The 22,157-nt window shown below is 41.5% G+C and overlaps 1 protein-coding gene across 1 annotated transcript in view; it reads left to right on the forward strand.

Moving 5' to 3' along the window:
* The first annotated feature begins 274 nt into the window (after nucleotides 1–274).
* IQCE (IQ motif containing E) overlaps nucleotides 275–22,157 on the forward strand; it is a 109,586-nt gene continuing 87,703 nt past the window's right edge. The window contains exons 1-6 of the mRNA XM_073636707.1: nucleotides 275–389; nucleotides 1,899–1,949; nucleotides 8,388–8,430; nucleotides 11,864–12,010; nucleotides 18,235–18,366; nucleotides 19,402–19,472. Coding sequence (XP_073492808.1) covers nucleotides 336–389; nucleotides 1,899–1,949; nucleotides 8,388–8,430; nucleotides 11,864–12,010; nucleotides 18,235–18,366; nucleotides 19,402–19,472 — 498 coding nt within the window. The 5' untranslated portion in view covers nucleotides 275–335. The remainder of the gene's footprint in view (nucleotides 390–1,898; nucleotides 1,950–8,387; nucleotides 8,431–11,863; nucleotides 12,011–18,234; nucleotides 18,367–19,401; nucleotides 19,473–22,157) is intronic.

The following is a 22,157-nucleotide window of genomic DNA, read 5'->3' on the forward strand; positions in this document are numbered from 1 at the left end:
TTTGGGTTCTCTAGCTAAAAAATGAATTAATTGTTTAGGCTCTAATGAGAAATACATTAAGGGCTCCAAAACATTTGATATTTTGCAGCATATTGTGGTTCAGAAACCAAGTTTATATCTCTGATTTTCCAGATCTGTATATTATTCCTATTAAAATTGCTTAAAAAGGTCAGCCAAATAGCCAATAAATTTAGCATTTTCATAATTTTATGCATGTGCTTGTAGACTTATAAATACTTTAACACTTTTATGATGCCAGTATCATGTAATCCTTATAGGCCTCCAGCATTTGGATGAGGTACGGGAAGTGTTGTTCCAGTAACCAGTGTTAAGGAATGTCTTGGCTCTCCAGTGAAAATGGAACAGAGGCTGAAGAGCTGGAGGATGCAGTAAGTAATATAGAACCTCTCTGGGTTAACAATCACTGGAGATTCTTTGCAGATGGACATAAGCTGACTTGCTAAATGCATTGTGTTGCTTCCATGTGATTGGCTGATCAGCAATTTGTGTTACCAAGCAATTGAACAAGTGTACCTAATAAAATGGCCGGTGCATGTATATACACATGTTTATATATACAGTGGCCTTCAGGATGCATCTATTTATTTATATATATTTTTTTCACTATATGTATTAGATTTGTTCTTTTATATCCGTCAATCTGTAGGTTTATTTTCACCCTTAATATTCATGTATAATTTTGTAGGTTGGATGAAAAAATGTTTATGTGTAAATGATGGTTTTATAGATGCCTCCCTATTTCAGACACCTTTGGCTCCTGTATATAGAGAGTTATTGGGTTTACTGTGAATTTTCACTCTTAGTTTTATTTTCCCTTCTGCATAAGTATACCTTTACCTGGACTGCTCACATCTCTATGACTAATGGCCCATACACATGATCCGAAAATCGGACGAAAAATACCGCTTTTGACACAATCGTACGATAATCGGACCGTTAGTACAGAGCTTTCGAGAGCCGATCACAACAGTTCATCCGATATTATTTGATCGAACGTGCACGAAAATTTTTCTCTTATGATACCAGATCTGAAAATACAATACAAATACACTACAACACATGACATCACTTCAGATTTTTTTTTTTTATTCTGTCGTACGAGAATTTTCGTAACTTTAGTAAACTCTTCAGGTTCAATATACGACTAGTATGCAAAAAAAAAAAATCATCCATGCTAATCCATACCTCATCCATGCCCATTCATGCCTCACCCATGCCTCATCCATCCCCATCCATGTCACATCAGTGCTCATCCTGACGGTGCTCCCTGCCTGTTGTGGCCAGGCTGTGTAAAAGTCTCACACATGTGGTATTGCCAAACTCAGAAGGAGTAGCAGAATGTGTTTTGGGGTGTAATTTTTTGTAAGTGCATGCTATGTGTTAGAAATATCTTATAAATTGACCACTTTGTGTAAAAAAAAAAAAAAAAAATAATAATTTTCATTTTCTTTTGATGTTTTCCAGGAACTTGTGGGAAAAAAATGACATGTTCAAAAGACTCATTATGCCTCCTAGATTATGTGTTGGGGTGTTTGGTTTCAAAAATGGGGTCATTTTGTGAGCGTTTTTCATTGTCTGGCCTTCAAAAGTGCAATAAGTAGTCAAAATATTATATGTGTAATTTATGTCCCTAGAATACCTGATGGTGCTCCCTGCATGTTGGGCCTCTGTATATGGCCAGGCTGTGAAAAAGTGTCACACATGTGGTATTGAAATACTCCGGAGGAGTAGCAGAATGTGTTTTGGGGTTGTAGTTGCCAGTATGCATATGCTCTGTGTGAGTAATAACTTGTTAATATGACAATTTTGTGGAGAAAAAAAAAACTGAATGCCCCATGGAAAAAAGTTCATAACTGTGATTTTATTTTTTTTTCTAGTTTCATGATGATGGAGTTTCAGCTATTACCTATGAATCAGACACAGAAAAGGTATGAATTAAAAAGAAACTGTAATGGCTTGGGGTCAATTTTAATACGTGACAAAGAATATTCAGAGCATCAAGGGTAAATAAACTGTCTCTCATGGAAACCCTTTAGGCAGATGCATTGGAAGAGAGGGATGGAGGGGACAGTGTTCTGGCTTAGTGTACATATGTGTGTACGTAGATTGTAATTTGAGCTATTGAGATCTGTAAGGGTTATATTCAAGTCGAACTACAGAAAAACAGCAATACAGAAAAAGAAACCTCAAACTCCACCTGCTGGTTCAAAAGAATACAGAATTTTATGAACCATCTCTTATTTGAGAGAAAACGTAATCAATAAAAAATGTTTATATATTAGTTTTGACAATAATAATGCATGTATTTAGAAAACCACTATACACTCACAAACTTTTACTGTCATTGCCGTAACTACTATGGCAAGGCAGTAATGTGGTGTAAAGCAGCAATAGCAGCAAGCTGGATTTTACAGTAAACAGTCAGCTCTGCTCCTTATTCTGGAGTATGGTGCAAACCCACCAGATTACTTTTACATAGTGCTGCCCTCATAGACACCGTTCACCTAAAGCCTCAAGGGTAACTTGATTTTCTTGGGACCACAGAATGCAGAGTGCAGGGAAGACCAATGAAACCTTGTCGGCAACTTTTTTATAACAGCAAAAAGAAAATGTAAATTAGTTTAAAGAAAAAAAATTAATACATTTTTTTTTTCTAATATCAAGCTCCCCTATGTACCAATATACCAATAATGTACCTCGGTTGCAGAAAAATAAAAGCTTTCTTTGATTTTGAGAACAAGGCCTTACCTTTTAGCCCTTGCTATATTTCTTAGAAAGCTTCAAAGACTCTATGGTATAGATTTGAGACAGATAAACCAGTAAGTCACAGGAAGGAGTTTACCAACTGACCTCATTAAGCACACACCCTTCACCCATCAACTAAGTTTTTACAGCATCCCCAGCATTTCTTCACATGTGCATTTGCCTGACTTCCCCAGCGTCCCTTCAGATGAGCTCAGGCCACATGCTAAACTCCCTGGGGCAGCATGCAGCCCATGGGAAACCCCTGGCTTGGATAGATGGTGTGTTCTCCTATTATATAGTTTTGTTAAATCTAAGTGAAAATGTACAGAGCTTGTACAATCAGATTATTTAGTGTATGGCCACATTTATACAGCTAAAATTACCTAGTTGCACTTTCATTGTCATTAATTATTAACAGCACACCAAACTCAGAAGCAAATATGAAAAATCATGTGACAAATGCAGTAAAAAAAATGCAAAATCCAAAATGTCCCATGAGCTACTTTGCCATGTGTAGCACAGCCCATTTAAATCAACAGGCTTCCCTATGTGTGTCACTGGGGAAAACGAGCCAAAAAACATGTGCTCCCACTACTCTAGGTGTGAATGGGGCCTGAAAGGAAAAGCCATGTGTTTGCACAAGAACAATGAGAAAATGCGCACTTTGCCATGTGTTTCAGAAACATTGCAAATGTGCATTGTGCTTGTGTTGTTACATTTAAAGGCTCCCCAAGTACGGCAAATGCACTAAAAACTGCGGTAACTGTGCGGTGTGGAGAACATTGCCGCTAACCCCGGTGGGGAGGGTGAATTTGATCAAGATGTCCTTCCTCCCAAAATTTTTATATGCCTTTCGTCACACCCCGGTCCCCATTCCAAATTCATTCTTCCCTAAATTAGATCAAACTATCACCTCCTTCGTATGGATAGGGACAACACCCAGGGTAGCCAAACAAACGTTGCAATTATCGCTTACAGAAAGAGGCCTCTCCCTGCCAAATTTTAAGAAATATTATTGGGCGGCACTACTGGTCGCAGTGAGATGGTGGTTTGCTCAGGATAATACAAACCCGGCGGTTAATTTGGAGGCAGCGATTTTGGGCTCATACTCTGAACTTAGTAATCTGGTCTACAGAGGCCCGAAATACAGCCCACAGGTCACTGCACCCATGAAAACGACGGTGAGGGTGTGGCAGCAGGTCTCCTCATATCTTACCAGTGGCAATACTATCTCCCCACATACCCCACTGTGGGGTAACCCAACAATGCCGCACTTCCAATCTGTTCCGGACCCTCAGGTCTGGGCCAGGCACGAAGTCCGAACATTGCGTCATATATTTAGAGAAGGTCAACTTCTCTCTTTTGCAGAATTGAAAAATAGATATAATTTACCCTCGTGGATGTTTTTCCGCTTCATGCAGCTAAGACATGCAGTTCGAGCGCAGTTCCCACATGGGATAGAGTTGTCTACCCACTCAGTTGAATCCCTGTTGATGACCGACCATCTAGACCGAACCTTATCCTCTATATATCTTAGACTTACGTGCAAAGACACTACCAAAATGCTTCCCCTTTTTCATAAATGGCAGTTGTATATCCCGGCCCTGACTGAGGAAGACTGGTCAGAAGATCTGCAGCAATGCATCCCTTTCATGATTTTAGCAAGGGACAGGTTTGTGCAGCTGAAATTTCTTCATAGGGTATACTATACCCCACAAAGATTATCTAAAATTTACCCAGGGCTTGATGATGGTTCCCCAAATGCAGTCAGTGGGGACTTTCTTTCATGTAGTATGGTCGTGCCCGGTCCTCCAGACTTATTGGCGCAAAATAGTGATGGATATAAATGGTGTGCAGGGCTGCAGTTAAAAGTTGACCCGATGGTGTTCCTCTTGGGTATCACAGATAATTTGACCGCAGCCAAATATACCAAACTTTTTGTGTTTTACGCAGCTTATTATGCCAGGAAAGAGATTTTGCTGCGCTGGAAGCTATCGGAAGCTATGCGTGGAGGGCGCAGATAAATGCGGTACTGCCAATATATAAGCTCCCCTACATGGCCAGGAACTGTCCCAAGAAATTTGACAAAATTTGGGCGGCTTGGGCTGCAGCTCGGCATTTGGTGGTGTGACTTCACCGGTGGGTTGGATCCTGGGAGGCTGGCTGGCTGGAAGTGGGCTGTGACCATTCTATAGCGAAGATAATCTTTAAAATACACCAGTGTGCCTTACTGGGGGCCTTTCTTGTTCCCCCTTTCTCCCTGTTCTTTCTTCCCTTACTTTCCCTTCTGTCCCTGTAGATGATCTCTTCTACCCTTTCTTCTACTCTTCAACTTCTCCTCCTTACCTGTCTGGCTACCCCCCTTTGGTCCCCCCCCCCCTTCTAACGAAATATCTTTAGGACATGCGGAATCTCACGGTAGATAGACCTAACATCAGCAACGTTACAATATATAAAAGGATTGATGTCATATTCAGAGTAGTTGAGAACGGGAGTTACTTTCTTTATCGCTACCAAAGTCTACTAACAATTAAGTCAAGTGGATGACTCTAGGGCCTGATCTTATTCTACATTGAAAGTTGTATCATTCTAAACTGTGATAATTGTTTTCATATGCTCCTGTAAGTATTGTATACGCATCAAACTCAAGTGTAATGTTCAATTTATTCAATAAACATTTCCTGTGTTAAAAAAAAAAAAAAAAACTGCGGTAACGCACCATGCTCCACTCTAAAAAAAAAAAAGCTATGGAGATTTTCTGGGGTGATTGTTGAGTGTAAGGCAGCCTTATAGGTAACAAGTGAAAATGATGCAAAACACCCAAAACAATCGGATGCGAGAATGTGAGTTTTCACTACATGGAGATGTGAACGGGGCCTGACAACTGAGTGTCTCCATTCACTCCCTCCAATGTACTAAAAGATGGTTATACACTATGCAATCTGATTTTTTTTTTTAAATTTCCTAGATTTAGCAGAACTATGGAATAGGAAGACACACCTGAACAATCCATTCAATCTGTATCAAATCAGACAGGCCCTTGTACTACATAGCTGATGGGCGATCTAAAGGAGATTGTACAATCAGAGTGTATAGGAAGTGGGTGGAAGGTGGTATTGTAATAAGGGGGGTGTGATCCAGAGTGGTGAACATGCCCTATCACACCCTCCTCTGTGATGCAACAAGGAAGTGAAGGCTTCTGGGAGATGGTCTGCAGGAAGTGACTGCTGAGATAATCTACAGGAAGTGATCTGAAAATCCATTTAAAAATTCAAAATAAACTGACAAATTTTTTAACCTCATGTGGATAAGGTAAGTGAGAGAAAAGCACATTAGGATGGCTGGTCCAGAAATGGCATTGAAAAATGCTTCTATTTATTATGAAATGTGAAATTCTGTTCAAAGAGGTGAACTTATCCTTTAAAACGGAACTAAACGCTCTCAATCAACATTGACTATTTTTAATCCTTATGCTGCTAGCATTAGCAAATGGATAGGAAGGTATATTAGTCTCAGTTGCTTCCTGGTTTCTGGCTTAGACCAAAATGATGTCATACATCCCACAAGTGTTCATGGACCTTTTTTGTCTTTCATCTGAACAGAAGAGGAGGGGCTTCCTTAACTAAACACACCCTCCCATCTGCATGCCTGAACTAAAGGCAGGTGGATTCCAGGAAGTATATGCTACATATGCCCTTACTCAAGATGGCCGCAGTTAGAAATGCTAGGGGGGTGTTTTTCAAAGTGTTTCATAGAAACATGGATGGATGTGTGAGCTTGCTTTGAATAATAAAAATTAATTAAATAGCGCTTTCAGTTTGTGGTGCTCAGATATACAGTGGGGACGGAAAGTATTCAGACCCCCTTAAATTTTTCACTGTTTGTTATATTGCAGCCATTTGCTAAAATTATTTAAGTTCATTTTTTTTTCCTCATTAATGTACACACAGCACCCCATATTGAGAGAAAAACACAAAATTGTTGACATTTTTGCAGATTTACTAGAAAAAAGAAAAACTGAAATATCACATGGTCCTAAGTATTCAGACCCTTTGCTGTGACACTCATATATTTAACTCAGGTGCTGTCTATTTCTTCTGATCATCCTTGAGATGGTTCTACACCTTCATTTGAGTCCAGCTGTGTTTGATTATACTGATTGGACTTGATTAGGAAAGCCACACACCTGTCTATATAAGACCTTACAGCTCACAGTGCATGTCAGAGCAAATGAGAATCATGAGGTCAAAGGAACTGCCTGAAGAGTTCAGAGACAGAATTGTGGCAAGGCACAGATCTGGCCAAGGTTACAAAAAAATTTCTGCTGCACTTAAGGTTCCTAAGAGCACAGTGGCCTCCATAATCCTTAAATGGAAGACTTTTGGGATGACCAGAACCCTTCCTAGAGCTGGCCGTCCGGCCAAACTGAGCTATCGGAGGAGAAGAGCCTTGGTGAGAGGTAAAGAAGAACCCAAAGATCACTGTGGCTAAGCTCCAGAGATGTAGTCGGGAGATGGGAGAAAGTTGTAGAAAGTCAACCATCACTGCAGCCCTCCACCAGTCGGGGCTTTATGGCAGAGTGGCCCAACGGAAGCCTCTCCTCAGTGCAAGACACATGAAAGCCCGCATGGAGTTTGCTTAAAAACACCTGAAGGACTCCAAGATGGTGAGAAATAAAATTCTCTGGTCTGATGAGACCAAGACAGAACTTTTTGGCCTCAATTCTAAGCGGTATGTGTGGAGAAAACCAGGCACTGCTCATCACCTGTCCAATACAGTCCCAACAGTGAAGCATGGTGGTGGCAGCATCATGCTGTGGGGGTATTTTTCAGCTGCAGGGACAGGACGACTGCTTGCAATTGAGGGAAAGATGAATACAGCCAAGTACAGGATATCCTGGACGAAAAACTTCTCCAGAGTGCTCAGGACCTCAGACTGAAGGTTTACCTTTCAACAAGACAATGACCCTAAGCACACAGCTAAAATAACAAAGGAGTGGCTTCACAACAACTCCGTGACTGTTCTTGAATGGCCCAGCCAGAGCCCTGACTTAAACCCAATTGAGCATCTCTGGAGAGACCTAAAAATGGCTGTCCACCAACGTTTACCATCCAACCTGACAGAACTGGAGAGGATCTACAAGAAGGAATGGCAGAGGATCCCCAAATCCAGGTGTGAAAAACTTGTTGCATCTTTCCCAAAAAGACTCATGGCTGTATTAGATCAAAAGGGTGCTTCTACTAAATACTGAGCAAAGGGTCTGAATACTTAGGACCATGTGATATTTCAGTTTTTCTTTTTTAATAAATCTGCAAAAATGTCAACAATTCTGTGTTTTTCTGTCAATATGAGGTGCTGTGTGTACATTGATGAGGAAAAAATGAACTTAAATGATTTTAGCAAATGGCTGCAATATAACAAAGAGTGAAAAATTTAAGGGGGTCTGACTACTTTCCGTCCCCACTGTATTTTAATTCTGCTTTAATATACAATAATGATTTAATCAATATATGAAAATGAAATCTTTTCTAAAATTGGAGTAAATTAAGAAATAAAGTGATACAGAATTTTAGTAAAATAACTGTTAAAATATTACAAGGTATTTATTTGTTTCTGTGCAGAAAGTAAAGAAGAAAAAAGCCAGCAAACCTCCTAGGTCACAAAGTGAGTGTCTTTTCCAACCAGTGACTTTTCCATATTAAAAATGTTTATTATAAAAGGGCTGTAGTAAAAGAGATCATACTCATTATTAAAGTATTATAATAGTATCATATAACCTTTTTCCTTGTGAAGTTTGTAGTAAAGTACAGCATTGCTTTGAAAAATTGAATGTATTTGCATGTAAATGCATCCATTATACAATCTGAGAAACAAAGGATTTATTCCTTTTTTAAAGGGATTGTAAAGGCAGAAGGTTTTTTTTAAATCTTAATGCATTATTTTTTTTTTTTTTTTTTTTTTTAAAACACAATTTAATAATATAAAAATAAAAAATTTTAAAGTGTCCCCGTGAGATCGCTCAGCAAAGAAAACACAAATGTAAGTCGCGCCCGCATATGTAAATGGTATTAAAATCACAAATGTGAGGTATTGAGGCGATCGTCAGAGCGAGAGCAATAATTCTAGCACTAGACCTCCTCTGTAACTCTAACCTGGTAACCGTAAAAAAAAATTAAAGCGTCGCCTATGGAGATTTTTAGGTACCGTAGTTTGTCGCCATTCCACGAGTGTGTGCAATAATAAAGTGTGACATGTTTGGTGTCTATTTACTCGGCGTAACATCATCTTTCACATTATACAAAAAAAATTGGGCTAACTTTACTGTTTATTTTTTTTTTTTTAATTCATGAAAGTGTCCCTTTTCCCAAAAAGTTGAGTTTAAAACACCGCTGCACAAATACCGCATGACATAAAATATTGCAACAATCGCCATTTTATTCTCTAGATTCTCTGCTAAAAAATATATATATATATATATATATATATATATATATATATATATATATATATATATATATATATATATAATGTTTGGGGGCTCTAAGTAATTTTCTAGCAAAAAATACGGCTTTTAACTTGTAAACACCAAATGTCAGAAATAGGCTTAGGCATGAAAGGGATATACAATAAGCCATGCATGCGCAGCTTAGTGTACATTTATGGCACTTGATCTGTGCCATGATGATGTGTCTTGCAAGTGGGTGACGTCATTGTGGCTCAGCCATTCAAGCAGCCAAACAGACGGAACCCAGAAGGAAGACTAAGTGAAGGTGGAAGCGTCTGTGACCAACAGAAGCAGTGACATCGCAGGCATCTAACTCTATTCCCAAGGTTTTGACCTCAAGGGTTTTGCATAGAGCAGCCCCAAGCCTCCTCTTCTGGTGTCCCCCAACTGGCGCCCTTGGCTCCTTTGCTCTGCCAAGTGCCCCTATAGCAAGCTATTTGCTACGGGGGCACCAGTATTGCCAACCATTAGTATTTTTACTGGCAGCCAGTAAAAATGGGCACTGTTTTCCTGACAGTAAATGCCAGTGACAGGAAAAGCCGGCCAGTAAAAAATATGGCTGTAAAGCTTGGTTTGGAACTGCACATGCGCAGTTCTGGTCCGGAAGCAGGCAAGACCATCCGAGTGCCTGCTACAAGGTGTTCAGGCGGTGCCAGTGGGAGGCGGGTCTGGCGGAGGCGGTGTCTGAGCGTATCATGTGATGCCATGGTGCAAGGGAGCCGAGTGGAGCGGCCGGAGCCGAGTGTGCGGATCTGCGGGACGGGAACAAGGCAAGCCAGGAGTGGGACTGTCAGTGCTGTTTGGACTGGAGGGGACTGAAGGGACCACCTGGTGTGGAGAGAGACTGTCACTGTGACTCGTGTCGGTGAGGTGTCATCATCATCTGTGCTGCTACACACTGCTGTCAGTGTCACAGTGAGAGTCAATTTCATGTGTGTGTGCCGCCCATTCTAATTTCTTGCCCTCCTGAGTCCTGTCCCTGAACTACTTACTGTATCGAAAATAAAATAAAATATTTTTTGCTTTAATATCTACCTTAAACTAAATTGCTAATTGCATATTCTACTTGTTTGTAGCCTTAATACTGAAATTTTCGTTTAAAACTATAATTTTGTAACTTTTGATAATATCAGTAAAAACTTGGCTGTGCCAATAAATATTGGGTGTCGCGTCAGTAAATTTCAATCTGGTAGGTTGGCAACAGGGGGGGGGGCACTCGTGCGGGCTTTCTCCTGCGGCGGCTCTGTGTGTCCGCTGACACAGAACACTAGCTGTGATTGACACTAGCAGGAGCCAATGGCTTCCGCTGCTGTTTCTGAGCCAATGAGAAGAGAGAGAGCCGCTGGTCTTGTTCACATCGCTTGATCGAGTTCAGACACAGGTAAGTATAACAGGGTGGGGGGGGGGGGGACTGAGAATCAAAGGTTTTTTACTTTAAAGTGATACTAAAGTCTTGTGTTTTTTTTTTCTTTAAAAATAATAAACATGTTCTACTTACCTGTTCTGTGCAGTGATTTTGCACTGGGCAGCCTGGATCCTCCTCTTCTCTGGTCCCTTTTCTGTGCTCCTGGCCCCTACCTCCTGCCGAATGCCCCCGCAGCAAGCAGCTTGCTATGGGGGTACACAAGCCAACCCGCAGCTCTGTGTGTCCATTCAGACACAGAGCCACAGTTTGGCCCCACCCCCTCTCTCTTCTGATTGGCTCCCGCTGCTTTCAAAGTCAGTTAGCCAATGGCGCCACTGCCGTGTCTCAGCCAATCGGGAGGGAGAGTCCCAGACAGCCATGGCACTCGTGCAACATTGCTGGATAGAGATGGGGCTCAGGTAAGTATTAGGGGGGCTGAGGGGGAGCTGCTACACACACATAGAATGCAGGAAGATAAAAAATCTTCAGCCTTTACAACCACTTTAAATATGGTAGCTGCATTAGTTTTCATTTTTTCAAGCTAACCCCCTTTTAGCCAGTGCCCCCACCCTCATATAACGGAGATGTAGAGAGAAAGACGTGTTTATCCACATGTCTACTAAGGTACGTTTATAAACAAGACCATGGGTTGAAACAAGCTCACGGCCAACAACCATAAGCTTGTTTCTGTTTTGTTCAGCCATATTCCAGCTATCAAGGTAAGTGATCCAGGCAGCAATTTTGTTTTTGGTTGAAATTATCTTTAATAGTAATAATTAAAGTATACCTGGCTTCTAGTGGAAACCTATTTTAATAAAATGCAGATTGATGCCTTGCTGTAAACATTTCTGGAGGATCCCATATTCTTGTGACCATTCCACAGTTGATCACAAATGATGTTGCAATGCTTCCACTGCTCACAAGCAGGTCATTTACACAAAATCTAATTAAAGTAAAAATCAGTGGGCTTATTTTTTAAATAACCAGTCATAAGAAAAGTTTGGTCATGCCGCTTACAAGACTGGAAATTGGCCAGAAAAAGCCTCTGCAGTTTTTATCGTAGCCCCTTTGGTGTAAACGATATAAAAGTGGCAGGCCAAGTCTGATAATATACGCAAATATCAATTTGGAATGCTTTGGGGATGGATGTCTATTGTCTATTACAGATTTTTGTTTGTTTTTTTTAGGCTCCCCCTATCTCTCCAGTGCCAAGCTGCACCCGAAAAAGGCACAAGTATGGAGGTCCTTAACAGGGACAGGTCAGATGCACACCGAGAACCCAATGGCCAAGGTGCCAAGAAAGTTGTGGTTGGCATCACTTAAGCAAGGCAGTAGTAAGTATCCAATATTATTTTTACCTTGGCTTTAATATTCATTTTGGTTTAAAACTTCCAACCCAAAACCAATAATTTATTATTATTATTGTTATTATTCTAATACAGGATTTATAGAGCGCCAGCATTTTGCGCAAAGCTTTACAACATGAAGGCAGACAGTACAGTTGCAATACATTTCAATACAGGAGGAATCAGAGGACCCTGTTCATTAGAGCTTACAATCTAGAAGGGAGGGTCAGATGATAACTGTGAGGGATGAGCAGATGGAGAAAATAAAAGTACAGTTATTTGGGGGAGGCATGATTTCCTGCTTTCAGGGATCACCTACAAGTGGACAGAGTAGGAGAGACTGTCAGATTGGGGTAAGGAGTTCCTGAGGATGGGAGAGGCCGAGATGTCCTGGAGGTGATTATGGGAGATGCTGACGAGGGAGCTAGAGAGCGGGAGGTCTTGGGAGGAATGAAGAGAACAATTTGGTTATTTTGAGACTAGGTTAGTGATGTAGCTGGGGGCCAAGTTGTTGATGGCTTTGTAAGTTGTAAATAGTATTTTTAATGTAATTTGTTGGGTGAGCGGAAGTCAGTGGAGGGATTGAGAGAGTGGGGCTGGAGACACTGAATGACTGGTAAGCGACACAGAGTCGCTGCTGGGCCCCGCCCCCTCTCTTCCCTCATTAGCTCACTGACTTTGACAGCAGTGGGAGCCAATGGTGCTGCGCTGCTGTCTCAACCAATGAGGAGGGGAGTCCCAGGCAGCCGAGTCTCTCCTGCAACATCGATGGATCGAGGTGGTCTCAGGTAAGTATTGGGGGGGGGGGGGGACTGAGAGGGGCTGCTGCACACAGAAGGTTTTTTATCTTAATGCATAGAAAGCTACAAGATAAAAAACCTTTTGCTTTTACAGTCACTTTAAGAAGGGGCATAGTTTAGAGATGTTGAGGTGGCAAGATTTGGACAGTGATTGAATGTAGGGCCAAAAGGATAGTTCGGAGTCCAGGATTACCCCTAGCACCCTGGAATGCGGGGACAGTGAAGTCAGGGGAAGGGGCTCGAGGGAACAAAATGCTATGCGCTTGGTATTGGATAGATTCGGTTTGAGGAAGTGGTGTAACATCTAGGCCAGGGGTGTCAAACTAAATTTCATTGTGGGTCACATCAGCATTATGGTTGCCCTCAAAGGGCCATTTGTATCTGTTAGACTATTTAAAATTATCCAGGGCTTTTTTCCTCAGAGGATAGATGCAGGAAACATCCCCACGCCGAAAACACATCGAATTGGCGGGTGTGATCAAATTGAACTAACAGTGGGAGGATCTTAAAGGGGCAATAAATACCAGCGATGCATTATGTGTGGAGTTCAAGAATGTGCTATGTACAGAGTGCCATTTCAGAGGTGCACTATGAACCAAGTGCAGAATTTAGGGCTGTGCTGTGTACAGATTGCGGAGTGCGCTACATAGAGTGCAGGGTTTAGCTCTCTTTCACAAGCTGTCCACATCTCGCTTCCAACCCTCAGTGTTCCGGCTGAAAAAAAAATGGGTGCGAGGACCACAGGGAATTGCCTGGTGGGCCGGATTTTGACGTACGGGACTTGTGTTTGACACATGTGATCTAGACTGATATGTCTGTCAGTAAATTTGTGATGCGTGAGCAGACTGATGGAGTGAGCTGAGGGGTTAGAATGTCATCATAATTGATGAGATCATTGTCATCATCTATGGTGTCATTATCATTGATGTCATAATCATCATCAATATCATTCTACATTATATAATCATCAATGATGATGTGATCATTGTCGTCATCATCAATTATTTCATCATCATTCTCATTAATGATGTCATCATCATTATCATCATCATCACCATAATAATGTCATTATCATCATCGATGATGTCATAATCACCCTCCTAATAATAATACTAATAATGATGTTTTAAGTGGAGAATGATAGGACAGGATGTATATTTATAATAACTTTGCTAGTCTTGCTATTTAGATCCCATTAAGTGAAGTACCTCCAACAATCCCCTCCTCTTGCCACTTGCAGTATCTCACAAAAGTGAGTACACCCCTCACATTTTTGTAAATATTTTATTATATCTTTTCATGTGATAACACTGAAGAAATGACACTTTGCTAAAATGTAAACTAGTAAGTGTACAACTTGTATAACAGTGTAAATTTGTTGTCCCCTCAAAATAACTCAACACACAGACAGTAATGTCTAAACCGCTGGCAACAAAAGTGAGTACACCCCTAAGTGAAAATATCCAAACTGGGCCCAATCAGCCATTTTCCCTCCCCGGTGTCATGTGACTCGTTAGTGTTACAAGATCTAAGGTGTGAATGGGAAACAGGTGTGTTAAATTTGGTGTTATCGCTCTCACTCTCTCATACTGGTCACTGGAAGTTCAACATGGCACCTCATGGCAAAGAACTCTCTGAGGATCTGAAAAAAATAATTGTTGCTCTACATAAAGATGGCTTAGGCTATAAGAATATTGCCAAGACACTCAAACTGAGCTGCAGCATGGTGACCAAGACCATACAGCGGTTTAACAGGACAGGGTCCACTCATAACAGGCCTCGACCAAAGAAGTTAAGTGCACATGCTCAGCGTCATATCCAGAGGTTGTCTTTAGGAAATAGACGAATGAGTGCTGCCAGCATGGCTGCAGAGGTTGAAGGGGTGGGGGGTCAGCCTGTCAGTACTCAGACCATATGCCGCACACTGCATCAAATTGGTCTGCATGGCTGTCGTCCCAGAAGGAAGCCTCTTCTAAAGATGATGCACAAGAAAGCCCGCAAACAGTTTTCTGAAGACAAGCAGACTAAGGACATGGATTACTGGAACCATGTCCTGTGGTCTGATGAGATCAAGATAAACTTATTTGATTCCGATGGTGTCGAGCATGTGTGGTAGCAACCAGGTGAGGAGTACAAAGACAAGTGTGTCTTGCCCACAGTCAAGCATGGTGGTGGGAGTGTCATGGTCTGGGGCGGAATGAGTGTTGCTAGCACTGGGGAACTACAGTTCATTGAGGAAACCATGAATGCCAACATGTACTGTGACATACTGAAACAGAGCATGATCCTCTCCTGCCCAATTTGGACATTTTCACTTAGGGGTGTACTCACTTTTGTGGCCAGCGGTTTAGATATTATTGGCTGTGTGTTGAGTTATTTTGAGGGGACAGCAAATTTACACTGTTATACAAGCTGTACACTCACTACTTTACATTGTAGCAAAGTGCCATTTTTTTTTCAGTGTTGTTACATAAAAAGATATAATAAAATATTTACAAAAATGTGAGGGGTGTACTCATTTTTGTGAGATACTGTACATAACCTGTACTAGATTTGTGTATTGGAGCTATAAGAAAGCTCAAAGTGCAGTAGAAAGCAGCAGGATCGACAAGGAGAGCAGATCATAGGAGCATTTCACAGTTCTGGAACTAAACAGTATGGCTGTATATAGGTTATCATGGGTTATTATGGTCTCTACGGCATATATGGGCTGTATGTTGTAGTCTTTTTTTTTTTTTTTTTTTATCCATTTATCTTCAGCATATTGGGTTCAAAAGTATCTATGCAAAATTAGGGAAACCATGAAAAATCGATGTGTGTTCAACGCAAAATATTTTGATTTTTAAACTGCACAAAAGGTAAAAGTTTTGCCAGAAGCAGCAAATCCGGTTGCACCTGTCATATTTTAACTCACTTACAGAAGAAGGAGTCCTTGTGATTGGTCCATACAGACACTTTCTTTCGTTTATCATTTACAACAGATCTAAGGCCCCATTCACACCTGAACATTTTGTAGCTCAAATATCTAAATAATCAGCATCCAAAGTCCCATGTATTACAGTGGTGGCTGTTCACATATGAGTGCTCAGACACCTGTGGCTTAAAGCCTGAAGCTCAGAAAGCTACATGAGCTACTCTTAAGCCTGATTTGGGTACATTTTGCCCCATAGACTTTAATAGGAATGCCTGGAATTGCCCAAATTTAGTTTTTTTTATAGGTTAAGTTTACCTTTTGGAACATGTTACATGTTCCACCTGGTTTTAGAGAGGAACATGTTGCATGTTCCCAGTGCTGCAGCCGCTGCCTTCCCTCTCTGTGGCAGCAGTACGGGGAGGCGTTCCCTGTACTAGCTGTCACTGTTTGAAAATAGTGCGTCTGTGCGGGGCTCTGCCCACACGGGCGCTTCATTCATACATACTGCTCTTTGTGTTGAATAAACTACAAGCCCTGACATCTTTAGCGGCTGTCGGCTTGTAGTTATCAGTGAACTACCACAGCACTGGTTCATTGAGTCTCCTGGTCAGGGAGTATTGGCTTACCCATACGGGATGTACAGGCAAGAAGATACAATAACAGTGTTCAGAAGACCTGCATGGCATCAGCGATCTGCTGATTGCTGGTGCAATGCTTTCCAGGCTCCTGCAGCAAAAAATAGTAAATGCACATTTTATTTACCTGCAAAAAAATGAGCATTTGTTATTATTTTTTTAACCACTTCCATGCTAGGCCTATTCTGGCACTCCTCTCCTACATGTAAAAATCATCATTTTTTTTGCTAGAAAATTACTCAGAACCCCCAAACATTATATATGTTTTTTAGCAGAGACCCTAGGGAATAAAATGGTGGTCACTGCAACTATTTATGTCACATGGTATTTGCGCAGCATTTTTTCCCCAAACATTTTTTTGGGGAAAAAGAAGTGCTTCATGAATAAAAAAAAAAAAAAAAACGAAAGTAAGCCCAGTTTTTTTTGGTATAATGTGAAAGATGATGTTACGCTGAGTAAATAGATACCTAACATGTCTTGCTTTAAAATTGCACACAGTCGTGGAATGGTGCCAAACCTCAGTACCTAAAATTCTCCATAGGTGACGCTTTAAAAGGTTTTACAGGTTACATGTTTAGAGTTACAGAGGAGGTCTTGGGCTCACATAAGTGATATGAATGTCCTTTACATATGCGGGCACGATATATGTATGCACTCGCTTCTGCATGCAAGCACCGCTGAGATGGGGCACTTTAAAAAAAATTTTATTATTATTGTTTATTTTTTTTATTTTTTTTTTTTTACACTTTCCCTTTACTTTTTTTTTTTTGATCACTTTTATCCCTATCACAAGGAATCTAAACATCCCTTGTAATAGGACATGACAGGTCCTCTTTACAGCGAGATCTAGGATCAATAAGTCCCGGCTGGAAAACCTGAAATCAAAAAACAATCTCGGCTTCCTAGCTGAGGCAATAGCAGTGTCTACATCTGCTGAGGCCAGACGTAACGTGATAACATCGCTTCCGGCCTCTGAAGGTCAAAGAGACTGCCGGGGACCGTCTGGTCTGCAGTATTCTCTATGGCAATCGGTCGCCGCCGGCCAATCATTCTCCAACTTGCCTATCACACGGGTGAGTCAGTAGAAGCATGGCGTCCCCTCCCGCCACCTGTAAAAACAATGAAGCTGCTGAACAGCCGCTATGATTGTTTTTACATGACAGGGAATCGCCAGCAGAAAAAGAAGATATCTGAATGATCCTGCAGCTGCATAAAAAATAAACCGTTCAGACAGTTTGGAATGCAGTATTGTATTGTGTAGAGCAGGGGTCTCCAAACTATGGCCCGAGGGCCAGATGTGGCCCTTTGCTATCCTTTTACCTGGCCCTTGGGGCACTATTCCTCCCACTGAAACCAACAATAGGGCACTATTTCTTCCACTGATGCCAATGATGGGATACTATTCCTCCTCCTAATAGGGGCACTACTCTTCCTCCTATTGACCACCATATTTATTCTGAGGCCTTATTTATTCTCACTGATGCTGGGCCTGGGACATTTTCTGCCCTCACTGGCCACAATCCGACCCTCCTAAAGTGTGAAGAACAATAAGCTGGCCCTTTGTTTGAAAAGTTTGGAGACCCCTGGTGTAGAGTAAAAAAAAAAAAAAAAAAAATTGGTTTGACTGGTTATGACATGCAGAAAAAAAAACAGTTGAAGATTTATTGAAGGTGGCTATGACTACAATAGAAAAATGGACACAAGGTCTTCTCTTCTGCAAAATTGTGACTCACATAAATCTGAATCTATCAGATCTACATGATTTCACTTGGAAACCTTGTTATGCTTTCATACATAGCAGTGTTTGTTGTCTGTGCAACAATTGCTGCTACTTCCTTGTGATCTTGTTCTTCTTCCACACAGGCCTGACTCAGCCCCTGAAATCAGACACGGACATCGGGCAGGCTTGGGTGAATCCAGGCAGCAGTACACCTGAGTATCTCAAGGATGCTCTCGGGATGAAGAAGCCTAAATACTCCCGCTCCTCCAGTAATGGTGATTATAAAATCTTAACTATGGCAACAAGGTTCAAACTCATACAGTATGCTTTATTCATAAGGGTAGGATTGTCTTAAAGAGCCTCTGCTGCCATAAGTAACCAATCCTATTTTTTTCTTTCACTCTCCGCACTCTACCCTGGGAGAAGGGAACAGGGAAGCAAGGTTTGATATGGCTGCTGGGGCAGAAACTGCTCCTCTCTTGAGCTGTGCCCTGTGGCACCACCTGGCTCAGCGAATGTCCTTTTTAACAATCGTAAGAGCTGAGCGAAAAATATTCAGCTGAACAATGGCTGCTTTTTTTCAGATGCGGTCACTGTTCAGGTATTCAGCTGTTAAATACAGTAGCTGGTACTGGAAGTTTCTCCATCAATGCTGTTAAGTGTGGGTGGGGGAAACCTGTGAATTTTCTTTTGTTCAGCCATGGATTTGGTCCGTGGGTAGCTCTGTCGGCACCCTCCCACCCTGCATCCTCCAAATGAAAAATTAAAAAGAACTGGGTGGAAAGCTGCTGGCCAAATAGCACCTGCATCCAGTCAGGTGCAGACAGTGTTTAGGTATTCTGACAGCTGGCAGCTCTGGTTGTCAGAATACAATAGCTGCAATGGGAAATGTCTCCAACCGTGCTGTTTAGCTTGGCTGAAGGGAAAAAAAATCTGTGTGTGTATATCCAGCTTAGGATGCCTCAGGGGTCTCAAACTGGCGGCCCTCCAGCTGTTGCAAAGCTACAAGTTCCATGAGGCATTGCAAGGCTGACAGTTACAAGCATGACTCCCACAGGCAGAGGCATGATGGGACTTAGTCAGAGCTGGAGGGCCACCAGTTTGAGACCCCTACCCTAAAGTGACAAGAGAAGATGGCTGTATATGGAAATATGGGAAAGGAGATCTCACTGTTACAGAAGCTATTGAGTTGGGTAGTTAAACGCACTGACATCTAACTAAAACTAGTTGGTAGAGTAACCCCCTAATTGCCTGTATGTTCGAAATCCTAAATGACTAATGTGAGTTAATTAATTTTTTTTAACTAACAGGTTACATCCCGGGAACACCAGACTTTAAAGAGAAGGAAGACATGTATGATGAGATCCTAGATCTGAAGAAGGTATGTTGGACTGATATACAGTAAAAAATATGTCAATTTATCCACTGTGTCTGTTCTGTCTGGTGCGGTTAAAAAATGAAATATTTAAACTTTTGCAGAGTCTTTGTTTTCTGATGTTTAAAGTTGCAGCAATGTTAGTCCCAGGTAATGAAACCCAATATTCTTTTGTTGCTGGTGTGATATGGGGGTTTTTAGCTCTCATGGAAGATGTGTTTGTCAAGTTAGACCATGTCAGCCGGAACTATTTTTAAGGGCCCAGTAGCCCACTTTTATTAAACAAAATTCTTTAAGAATTCCTCCAGCACCAATGGAAGCTAGCCACCTCAGCTTTTTCAACCTCCTAAACCCTTTCTTGGTCTTCCAGGCCCTTGTAGCTGTCTTGACTTTTTTCCAGTCCTTTGAGCATAAGTCCCCCTTACCAGGGATCCAGTCTTTGATAGAAACAACCAGATCTACTGACAGGGCTCTGTCAAGGCCGACACTACCACTAGGCAAAGGGGGCGCAGCCAGGGCTCTGCAGCTGTGATCGCACACCGAGGAGGAGGGGGAGATTTGCGGTCTCCTCTCCTCCTCCGTCCCTGGGATCTGAGCAGTGCCGGTGTCCATCAGCCGTGTCAGATCTCTGCCCGCCTCCCTCCTTGGACGATGTGCAGCCATTGGAGGAGCAGAGCGGGCGGCATTGTGGATGGAGACAGCCGGAATGAACATGTCTCCGTAACATGAAATTCTCACCACATGTCAGTAACAATCCATACATATAAAGACACCAAAACAAATAAGTTCAGAAATTAAGTTATATGTAATAAAATGGAATGACACATTGAAAATTATCAAACAACATGAAGTAAAGGAGGCGCAAAAAGGCATTGAAAGCCAAGACACCAGCTGAAATCTATCAGTAATTAGACAGCAATCCTGTCCCTTGTCAGTACAAATTATTATCAGCTGGTTCAGTCTCAACTGATGGCCTATAAAAAGGTGTCTCATTACCAAGGGGGCACACAAGAAACATCTCATGATGGGTAAAAGCAAAGAGCTCTCTCAAGACCTTCACAACCTTATTGTTGCAAAACATACTGATGGCATTGGTTACAGAAGGGTTTCTAAACTTCTGAATTTTCCAGTGAGCACCGTTGGAGCCATAATCCAGAAGTGGAAAGAACATAATTTCACAACAACCCGGCCACGACCAGGTGCTCCTCGCAAGATTTCTGACAGAGCAGTGAAAAGAATTATCAGAAGAGTGGTCCAAGAGCCAAAGGACCTCTTGTGGAGAGCTTCAGGAAGACCTGTAATTAGCAGGTACAAATGTTTCAAAGAAAACAAAGTAATTCACTCAGTGGTCATGGCCTGTATGCACGCTCACCACGCAAGACTCCATTGCTGAAGAAAAAGGATGTTGAAGATCATTTTAAAGTTTGCTGCACAACATTTAGCCAAGCCCATGAAATATCCAGAGAATTTAGCCTGGTCAGATGAGACCAAAATTGAACTCTTTTGCTCCGTACACACAGTCAGATTTTCTGATGGAAAATGTTCGATGGGAGCTTTTTGTCGGAAATTCCGACCGTGTGTAGGCTCCATCGGACATTTTCCATCGGATTTTTCTTCACACAAAATTTGAGATCTGGATCTTAAATTTTCCGACAACAAAATCCGTTGTCGGAAATTCCAATCGTGTATACACAATTCCGAGGCACAAAGTTCCACGCATGCTCAGAATCAAGCAGAAGAGCCGCACTGGCTATTGAACTTAATTTTTCTCGGCTCGTCGTACGTGTTGTACGTCACCGCATTCTTGACGTTTGCAATTTCCGACCAACTTTGTGTGACCGTGTGTATGCAAGACAAGTTTGAGACAGCATCCGTCAGAAAAAATCCATGGATTTTGTTGTTGGAATGTCCGATCAATGTCCGATCGTGTGTACAGGGGCATTTGGATGCCATAATACACACCATATTTGGAGGTCAAATGGCACTGAATATCACCCCAAAAACACCCCCATAACAACAGTGAAGTTTGAAGGTGGGAACATCATGGTGTGGGGCTGTTTTTCAGCATATGGTACTGGCAAACTTCATTTCATTGAAGGAAGGTTGAATGGAAAAATGTGCTAAGACATTCTTGATAAAAATCTGCTGCCATCTACCAGGATGATGATGAAATGAGGGTGGACATTTCAGCAAGACAATGATCTCAAACACAAAGCCAAGGAAACTCTCAATTGGTTTCAAAGAAAGAAAATAAATCTGGGAGAATGGCCCAGCCAGCCAATCACCTGACTTGAATCCAATAGAAAAGTCTATGGAAAGAACTAAAGATCAGAGTTCATAGAAGAGGCCCATGGAACCTTCAAGATTTGAAGACTGTTTGTGTGGAAGAATCACCAAAAACCACACCAAAGCAACGCATGCGACTAGTTTCTCTATACAGGAGGCATCTTGAAACTGTCATTACCAACAAAGGATTTTGTACGAAGTATTAATGGGTAATAAGTTAGTGTGTTCAATACTTTTTCCCTGTGTCATTTAATTTTGTTACACATAACCTAATTTCTGAACCTATTTGTTTAGGTTTCTTTGTATGTGTGGATTGCATTGGTTGTTAATGAAAATTTTATGTCAATAGCACCTTTAGAAAACTATTTACCTAGAAAAATGGTGACGTGTTCAAAACTTATTTTA

This window comes from Aquarana catesbeiana, linkage group LG06 (genome assembly GCF_042186555.1).
Source record: "Aquarana catesbeiana isolate 2022-GZ linkage group LG06, ASM4218655v1, whole genome shotgun sequence".
NCBI lineage: Eukaryota > Metazoa > Chordata > Amphibia > Anura > Ranidae > Aquarana > Aquarana catesbeiana.